This window comes from Clupea harengus, chromosome 7 (genome assembly GCF_900700415.2).
Source record: "Clupea harengus chromosome 7, Ch_v2.0.2, whole genome shotgun sequence".
Lineage (NCBI taxonomy): Eukaryota > Metazoa > Chordata > Actinopteri > Clupeiformes > Clupeidae > Clupea > Clupea harengus.
The window spans coordinates 27531325-27541324 of NC_045158.1; the positions used below are offsets into that span (position 1 = coordinate 27531325).

At 44.5% G+C, this 10000-nt stretch overlaps 2 protein-coding genes across 2 annotated transcripts in view; one reads left to right on the forward strand and one right to left on the reverse strand.

The window, feature by feature from the left end:
- Positions 1–5191: 5191 nt before the first annotated feature.
- On the reverse strand, positions 5192–7025 carry LOC105894384 (C2 calcium-dependent domain-containing protein 4C). The gene is made up of 2 exons (XM_012820899.3): positions 6599–7025; positions 5192–6485 (listed from the first exon to the last, which is right to left on the reverse strand). The coding sequence occupies exon 2, from the start codon at positions 6468–6470 to the stop codon at positions 5373–5375; it is 1098 nt and encodes a 365-aa protein (XP_012676353.2). The 5' UTR covers positions 6471–6485; positions 6599–7025; the 3' UTR covers positions 5192–5372.
- Positions 7026–7381: 356 nt separating this feature from the next.
- vps13a (vacuolar protein sorting 13 homolog A) overlaps positions 7382–10000 on the forward strand; it is a 62040-nt gene continuing 59421 nt past the window's right edge. The window contains exons 1-3 of the mRNA XM_031571005.1: positions 7382–7590; positions 9138–9181; positions 9476–9518. Coding sequence (XP_031426865.1) covers positions 7491–7590; positions 9138–9181; positions 9476–9518 — 187 coding nt within the window. The 5' untranslated portion in view covers positions 7382–7490. The remainder of the gene's footprint in view (positions 7591–9137; positions 9182–9475; positions 9519–10000) is intronic.

Genomic DNA, 10000 nt, shown 5'->3' on the forward strand with positions numbered 1-10000 from the left:
CAGATGAGAGTTAGTGCTAGTTTCGTCTCAGGTACTTTGCTTGGAGATTAACGGCTGGCGCAACAGTATCCAGCTGCTGGAGTCTGCTAATGACAGACACACACACACACAGACACACACACGCACGCACGCACGCACGCACGCACGCACGCACGCACACACACACACTCACACACACACACGTGTAGACACTGACACTCACACAGGGTAGTTGGCAGGTGTCCTGTGGCACAGTCACACCAATCAAACACTCTTCTGTACAGTATTACGACTCTACCATACACACACACACACACACCAATCAAACACTCTTCCATGCACACACGCACCAATCAAACACTCTTCCATTCACACACACACCAATCAAACACTCTTCTGTACATTATTACAACTCTACCATACACACACACACACACACCAATCAAACACTATTCTGTATAGTATTACAACTCAACCTTCTTATGCAACTGCCTCCGCCTCTCAATAACTTAATCACTCAGCCAACAAACCCATCAATCAATCAATCAGTAATTAAATTAACCCATTTCTGCCTGTCCATTTGTTTGACTGGACTAGAAGCTGACCCTCCGTCTGAACACATCATGGTCAAGCCAGCCCAAGCCAGAGAGATATCTGTCAGAATTGACCTCCACCTCTGTCAGTGGAAATAAGTTTCAGTTTCATTTTCTCATAGCTTCATTTCAGAATGTTTCACCCTTCCTCTCTCTGCTCCATCTGGTTCCCCATCAGAACCACATCCAAGTGACCTCACTGTGAAGCAGACAACACTCACAGGTGCAAAGGTCACAGCAAACAACACTCACAGGTGCAAAGGTCACAGCAAACAACACTCACAGGTGCAAAGGTCACAGCATGAACTATAACTTTACTTTAAAGTTGTATTTACAGCCATTTAGAGATGCTGACCACACATTTTAACACATAATATAATAATAATAATAATAATAATAATAATAATAATAATAATAATGATAATAATGATAATGACAATAATAATAATAATACTTTTTGTCGCAAGAAAAGATTTTTAATTCTTTGGTATAAAGTATCAGTGGCAGTCCTCTGGAACGCTGCACTCCCAGAACTCCAGGTTCAAACAGACGCAGGGGCGGTTTACAGTGCCTTTGAATTTACACAATGGGATCATTATTTAAATACTGTTTAAAATGTGTAAGTGTGTTTTTGTAGGAGCACGACTGTGACTATGAATGTGTGATGCGCACATGACTTTGTGTGTGTGCGTGTACATGTGTCTGTGTGTGTGTGTGTGTGTGTGTGTGTGTGTGTGTGTGTGTGTGTCTGTGTGTGTGTGAGTGTGAGTATGAATGCTCCCTCATTTAGAGTTAATTGTCTGGTTGGCTGCGGTTAGAGGAGAGGTCCTTTGGCTCTGCTCTCATCCATCTCTCTCTGAGTGGAGACTCCTGGGCCTTCATTGGTGTAATTAAGCCTCCGTTAACACACACACACACACACACACACACATACACACACACACACACACACACACACAGCAGTCTGCATCCCAACAATCCTCACATCTATCACAAGATCATATTTAACCTCTTAAACATATTTAACCTCTTAAGCATATTTAACATATTATGCATACTTAAACCCCTACGCTCATGGAAAATCATATTCCTCATATTAATCAAGCTTGTGTCTCTGCCCCGCTCGTCATCTGTGTTATCATTCAGCACTTTCGCATTGGAGTTTGTGTCAGCGTGTGTGGTTCCGTGTGTGGTTCCGCTGTCTGCAGTACGTCATTCCCTCTCCATCCTCACAAAATGCATACTGTGTAAATATTTTAAAATATGTTCACATGCACACATGTACTCATACAAACACATATCACACTAAAATGGTCACCAGGTAATCTTACAAAAACTCATGACTAATAAACGTGTTCTCAATAAGTCGATAAATATTTTCAGCACAACACCCATTATATTACAATGATTATAATAAAACACAGCAATCAACCAATGAGCATTTTTTTTCTTCACAATTTCATTTCAATTTGCACATGTACTAGTAGAAGATAACATCACTGTAATAATGGAAATTTCTTTCTGTTCTTTCAAAACTGATTACATATATTTTCTAGAAAAAATTCAATTTTCACAGGGAGACGTAATAAATGTGTAACTTACAATCCCTCCAGCTTTAGCAAACTCAAATACTGATCAGTCGGAATTATAAATACGTATCAAAGACACACTGCATGACAAAATAAATAATATATAGACCTAGCCTCAGATAAATTATTATGAAAACTAATATCAATGAATCTCTATTAAACAATGGGAAGGAAATCCACTTTACATGCAGCTGAAGATGAATAAATTCCACTCTGTCCTTGTATCTGCAGTGTCTTACAATTGCAGATGTGAGATTCAAAGATTTCAAAGTCCGTGAACCAGGGACGTCACTAGACAATTATGGTAAGGGGGCTAAGCTATTATTATTATTTTCGCGTATCCAGATTTTCGTTATAATGACTGTTTAAAACAACAAACTACTACCAAGGTCAGTAACCTTATTATACAGAAATACTGTCCTGTTGAAATTACATGATGCTATCAACTGTACGCAGAGAGTAAACTGCAGCCTAGAGCAGTGTTTCTCAAACTTTTTCAGACCTAGGACCACTTAGCCAATGAAAAAAAACTCGCGGACCAGTATATCCCCGGAAAAAAAGGCCTCATACCCAGACCTGGCGCCAGACAATTGTTAGCGGCACATGATTTTCGCGGGCGGGCTCTCCTTTTTTACGTACCGGTAGGCTAGTTATAGATATGACAATGCGCTAGAGGTAGGCCTACGAGTTCCTACACGCAGAGCCAACGGCAACACTACAATGCCTTCCCATTATTCCTAGCGCCCTTCCTGTGTGATTGGAAACGCTATAGTGCAATCGCGGAAAGTTTTTGAACGACAGTTATAACTGATAACTTTAGATAAACGGATACCTTGAAGTGAATAACATTTACTGTGGCATGCAAAAGTTAGTTAAATAATTAAGTGAGTAAAAAGTGAGCTGATTGCCATGACGCATGACGAAGAGTTTGGGCAAACCAAGAGATCTTTATTTACTTGTTAGGGCTATGGCTTGTTCACAATCATCATTAAGAAAGGCCAAGTAATGCAAATTCCAAAGCTTTATAAATAGATAGAAAGATAGAAAAGTTTGGCCATTTCCTCAGTATAATGTAATTAAGAAATGGCAGTTAACAGGAACGTTGGAGGTCAAGTTGAGGTCTGGAAGACCGAGATAACTGCTCATAGGATTACTAGAAGGCCAATCAAAACCCCCGTTTGATTGCAAAATACCTTCAGGAAGATTTAGCAGACTCTGAAGTGGTGGCGCACTGTTTTAGTGTGCAGCGAGACCTTCGCAAAAAATGGACCCTCGTGAAAGAGCCCGCCCCCCCCCCCCCCAGTCCTCACCACAACATTCAGTGTCAGAAGTTTGCAAAGGAACTTCTAAACAAACCTGAAGCATTTTGGAAACGAGTCATGTGGACTGATGAAATTAGACCAACTGACTCTATTTAAATGTCAATGACAGGTCGATGTTGGAAAACTGTATATGTCTCAGGATCACTTTGTGGAATCAATGCAATCCAGCATGTTCATGGTTGTTAAGTTTTTTTTGTTTTTGCATTATTTTCTGCCAATCTGTGTGTTTGCTTACTTTTCTATTCCTCTGTATCTGTGATAAAACTCGATCATGGCTTGTGTTGCAGCCAGTGGCACAGGCATCATTTCACTGGCAGAGGGAAGAATGGATTCAATTAAATACCAGTAGATTCTGGAAGCATCACATCTGTCTGTAAAAAAAGCTGAAGATGAAATGAGGATGGCTTGTACAACAGGGTAATGATCATGAACACGCCCCAAATCAACTCAGGGCTACCTCAAGACACGCATGCTAATCAATCAATCAATCAATCAATCAATTCAATTTTATATAGCGCTTCTCTATATACCCGAAGTCGCTTTACAGAGTCCAGTAGTCATACACACACAGTCATACCGGTGGTGGTAAGCTACCTCAAGAGACGCATGCTAATGGGTTAGCCATGACCCTCACAGTCCCTGAACTTAAATATCATTGGAAATCTGTGGACAGACCTCGAAGGAGCAGGGAATGCAAGAATCTCACAGAACTAGAAGCCTTTTGCAAGGAAGAATGAGTAAATATCCCCCAAACAAGAATTGAAAGATTGAAATACTAAAAAAATGCTGTCTTTTGCTTCTGGTCCTTCTGGTTGTTATTTTCAAACTGTAAAAAATGAAATAAAAAATGTAATCTTAACCTTAACTTCATGCCTTTTGGAAATGAGCTAAACTTTTTTTTGCTTAGCTATTCACAGTAACAGATATTTTGAGCAGGGGTGTACTTAAACGCCTTCTAGTGGACAAGATTCACAACGCAGGGAGTTTTCTGTGAGTGTGACTGCATGCACTCTGCAGGTGTGTGCACTGACAAGTTTGTATTTATTTAGACAAGACCGTGTATATTATTCTGTATATATCTATTTTGAGATTCATGTTTGGCTTAAATGGTGCAGTCTGCCATTCTAATCCAACACACTTTTTGTCGAGTTCAGTTTATTGCTCCTCACAGTCCTCTAGCTGTCCATTCAGTGTTTGCGCTCCAAAACTCTCTGGCGTTCAAACACAGTCCTGGCTCTGTAAATGGGAAGGAAACATAGTGGCTCGTACGGAGCCATGAACAATCGCAGCCAGTCAACACCGTGCCTCATAAGCACGGAAGGGAAGGGTGTAATTTGATCAATTGCTGACCTCATATATCAATAACCTTTCACGGAACCAAAACTGAATCGCAGACTGCACCTTTTAGTGAGTGAAATGTGTGTGAAAAGACTGTGTCTGTAATTATTGGGTATAGTAGTGTGGCTGTCTGTGTCTGTGTCTGTGTCTGTGTCTGTGTCTGTGTCTGTGTCTGTGTCTGTGTCTGTAATTATTGGGTATAGTAGTGTGGCTGTCTGTGTCTGTGTCTGTGTCTGTGTCTGTGTCTGTGTCTGTGTCTGTGTCTGTAATTATTGGGTATAGTAGTGTGGCTGTCTGTGTCTGTGTCTGTGTCTGTGTCTGTGTCTGTGTCTGTGTCTGTAATTATTGGGTATAGTAGTGTGGCTGTCTGTGTCTGTGTCTGTGTCTGTAATTATTGGGTATAGTAGTGTGGCTGTCTGTGTCTGTGTCTGTGTCTGTAATTATTGGGTATAGTTGTGTGGCTGCTGTCTCTGTATGTGTGCATCTGTCCATGTATGATTTTCCCTTTGTAGGCAGTGTGTGTGTGTGTGTGTGTGTGTGTGTGTGTGTGTTTAGAGGGCCATCAGCTCTGACAGTGGTTTGCTGATGACGCCCAGCACACAGACCCTGCCCAGGCCCCCGCTCTTGTCCTTGACCTTGATCTGGAGCTCCATGCGGCTCAGGGCCTGCCCCTCTGGCTGGCTGAAGTAGAAGTCCTCGTTGAAGACGACGGGCTCCCGGCAGTGCCTGATGGTGGCGCTGTGCTGCTGCTGGAGCTTGCCGGGGGTCAGGCACAGGCTCAGGCCGCAGCTGAAAGGTCGGAGTTCGCCGGCGTCACGCAGGCCCTCCACCGACACCACGCGGACCCGGAGGATCGGGGGCTGGTCGTAGCTGGGGCTGGGGACTGGGCGTTCAGTGGCGAGGCGCAGGCGCCCCCTAGTGGGCATAAGCAGCAAGTGCTCTCGGTGCAGACGCTCCTGGCAGTGCAACAGCTCCAGAGCAAAGGGAAGAGGAGGAGCCAGATGGCTGGGGGAGGGGCTCCAGCGACGTGTGGGAGGCGTCGCCTGAGGGGTGGATTCGGTGGAGGAGGGTGTGTCCACCTCAGCATCGGACTCCCCGAGAGCACTGTGCGAGAGTGGCGATGCCTGGCTGCTACGGGCGACAGAGGCATGCGTGTGTGCGCGTCCAGGCGCTCCGCGTGTGTGTGAGTGCGTCAGCGCTGCTGCAGGAGAGTGTGGCTCCAGGCGCAGGCAGCTGACGGTGCAGTGGAACAGAGACTCTTTCCTGCGTGTGTGTGGGCTCTCGTACAGACAGCCTTGATCCAGCGGCTTCACAGCCAGCTGCGCAGGCCTCCTCAACACCTGCGTCTGCGATGGCTGCCTCTCCTTCCACCTCTTCGTTCCCCCCGCTGCGAGCGCTGTCCCCTTGATGTCCCCACGCTCCTGGGCATGAGCCTGTGTCCTCACGGGGCTGCCTGTCTCCGTCTGCATCGGCGGTCCATCCGAGTGCTGTCGGATCAGTTGCGGTGGCAGGAAGAACTCTGGGATATTATGGGGTGTGAGGACGTTGCCAGGTAACAGCTGTTTGCAGGTGCTAGGTGTGGGGGAATCTCTGCCCAGGATCTGTTCCGCACACTCCTGAGCCTTCCTCATCATCACTTTCATCATCATTGTCACTGACTCCGACTGTGGCAGATGCACACACACACACACACACACACACACACACATAACAAATGCATGTTAACTAACGTTCTGAGATGAGGAACCTCTAACAGCAGAAAACGAATGAAACCTACCTTCCACAGTTCTCTTCTCTTCTTTTCTTCTTTTATCTTATCTTCTCTTCTTTGGAAGTCCTGGACTTTAGTTTCGGTCTGCTCCTGTGTTTGTCTAACCTGGTAATATCAGAGTCTGAAAGGTCATTTAGATTTATCCTGACTGACCAACTGTTTGTCATCTCCTTTTGACCAGTCACAACAGAGGAAGGCATCCTTAGCCCCCACCCCAAAATAATTTTGTTAACGTCACTAGCTTCAAACTCACACACACCTACACAGTATCAAAGCTTTTGCGCACTATTACAAACCAACACACCTTTTGAGAGGAGCTGAACACTTCAAACACTGACCTTCTCCATTCTCAGCAGGACCATAGCTGCCCTCCCGCTTTCTACGTCATGACAAATATAAATAACACACACACACACACACACATGCACAAATACACAGAGAGAGAGAGAGAGAGAGAGAGGGAGAGAGAGAGTTGTACACATTACTCTGAAGTTTATTAGGCTTTCATCTCAATTCATGCACTGGGTACAAAGGGGACACCCAGGGTACAAATATTTCACTGTATGTTTGTGTGCATCTTGAGTGAGCACTATCGACATGAGGAGTCTATTTATGTTCAGTATATTCATTTATTTTTGTGTAGAGCGCTGATCAATCTGGCACCTGAACCACCTTCGCCGGGAAGCTTGGATTCCTTGCGTTCTTGGAGTGTCCGCCAGAGGGCGCAGTGTTCCCTGGAATTATCATGGATTGACCCTGACGTCATCTGACGTTAGTCCCGCCCTTGTACGCCTGTGTTTATTTCAGGAAATTGATCAGACGCTCTGTGAACAAGCTGTCATCCCGAAACCGAAGCTATCATGGACGCTGTGCGACTGTGAACTAACCGGGAGGCAAGATGGTATTTGAGTCTCTGGTGGTGGACGTCCTCAACAGGTTTCTTGGCGACTATGTGGTCAACCTGGACTGTTCGCAACTCAGCCTCGGGATATGGGGAGGTAAAGTGCTTACTGTCAGTGTTGGGGCGCGATGGCATCTGCTCTGTCCAACAGACCTCGCAGCTGTTCTCTGCAGGCACATGACTTTGTGTTCGTTGAAAGCGAAAGATAAGGCTCAAGTTAACCGTGTGCTATGTAATGTGGTGTATCCTGCACCCTTTTTGGTCGCAAATGTTAGCAGCGGGCGATTATAAAACCATACTACACTTTGTCGCTACCAGCTAGCTGTGTCATCTTAGCTAGGGTTATGTTATGTCCCCTGGTCAGAAGTTGCCAGGGGTATTTATTGAATTGCTCTGTAACAAAACGTTAACCTTCCTTCTACATGCTAACCAGTTTCAAGTACTTTCACAAACTCATTTCCCCACCCAACACCAAGCTGTTTTGTGGCTAGCATTGTTTTGTAATCTCACAATATCAAAAAATCACAGTAGTTAGCACAGTAGGCTAAACTTCCACACGTATGTTAACACTCCGGGAAACACAAGACCGACAACTTGCATCTGCTAGCAAGAGCTCTTCTTCTATCTGTCACAACAAACCACAAGCAGTTGGTATGAGGACGCTGTAAACCGCTATGGCTTAACTAGGTTAACACAGGATATTGTTCTATCGCAGTTCATGGTACAATGGGTAACAGCTACTTAATAAAGTTACTTTAGAATCCCAGGTGAATCTATATATCGGTGGCTATTTCTTTGTAATGCTCAGCAGTGATGCCCTACAGGGTATAATTTGGCTTAGCAGCAATGGTATTGTGGCGCTTAGGGATTCCACACAGTTCAGCCTGTTGTGACTTGACCGCGCTGTTTGGTAATTTGTTTTTGGGCGAGCCTGTAGCCTGTTATGTGATACTTAAGCCGTTGGAACTCTTACTGGACCTCAGATGATAGAATATCTGTGTGTGTGTGTTGGAGGTGTGAATGGGTGTGGTGAAGTTTACACTGAACAATTTACATTGCAATTCCTTTCCAACTTCTGTTTGTGCTCGTGAACAGCTCCACAGCTGATCTGTATGAGAAAGACGAGTGTTTGGTTGACGGTCAATATGAAATAGCGAGTTTTAGATGGCTCTATTTACACACTCGATGTGTGTGTGTATAAGATACCTCTGTATTTAGCTGGTGAGACTTCAACACACACACACACACACACACACACACACACACACGCACACGCACACAGACACACACACACACAGAGACACACAAAGGTCACAGCTCTGGGCAATGGGTGTAATATCATATAGTCCCAGGCAGGGAACATTAGTGTTCTGTGGACTGTTGAACTGGTTTAGTGTCTGTGCAAGAGGAAGATGGTGAAAGAGAGTAGCTGTGCATTTAACATGTTTCTCATAACCTGCAAATGTAGTTGAACTCATATATAAGTAATGCAAACACATGTGTGCCAGTGGCCCGACCGACCGGCCACTGATGATTAATGGATTCCTCTCTAGTGCATACTCAAACCCCAACTTGGTCTGTGCGTGTTGTGGTGGTGTTCTTCTGACATTAAATAGCCTAATCTTTTGTCTGTATGCTCTGCAGGTGATGCTATCCTGAAAAACTTAGAAATAAAGGAAAATGCCCTCGTAAGTATGAGTTTGCCCTCGTAAGTATGAGTAGTCTGGGTATGTGCCCTGCCATGTAAACAGTCATAACTGGATGTGCTCCCTAATCTAAGCATGTCCTGAAAAATATCATTAGAATGACAGTTGGCCTACCCTCTTGTGGATACATCAGTAAATCCCTTATGAAGTGTGAATGTTGAGCAGTAGTGCTCAGTCTGCAGCAGAGAACGCATGGTTTAAACGGAGCCGATTCCTGGCCTGTGTGTTTGTCTGTTTGTCTTTGTCCACTAATTGGATTTTGTTGTTGTTTTTCAGAGTCAGTTGGACATTCCTTTTAAGGTGCGGGCAGGACACATAGGTACGAGGCATTTCATTTCAATCCCAAATGGGCGGCTGAGTGTGAGAATCTCTCTGGTTTTAACATCCACTATCCACGAGCAACCAGAGATGAGGTCATGCTACTTTTAGATAATATGTTTAATGTTTGTGTGTGTGTGTGTGTGTGTGTGTGTGTGTGTGTGTGTGTGTTTGTGTGTGTGTGTCCAGCTACTGTGTATCAGTATAGTTTTTAGCACATTCCTCCATGATGACTCTCACGCATATCTGCTTTCTCTCTGTCAATGCTCACGTCTTAAGTCAGAATGCGTGCATGTCAGTCTTCTACTTGTATATGTAATAGATGTCAATATTTGTGCTGTGCTGGGTCCTCCCAGAGAAGTGTGTGTGTGTGTGTGTGAGCAGCTCAGCAGATGCATTTATTCTGATCCACTTTCACACAAAGATCAATGGATATCTGTTATTCTCCTCTGGCGTATGTGCACCCGCGAGCACACACACACA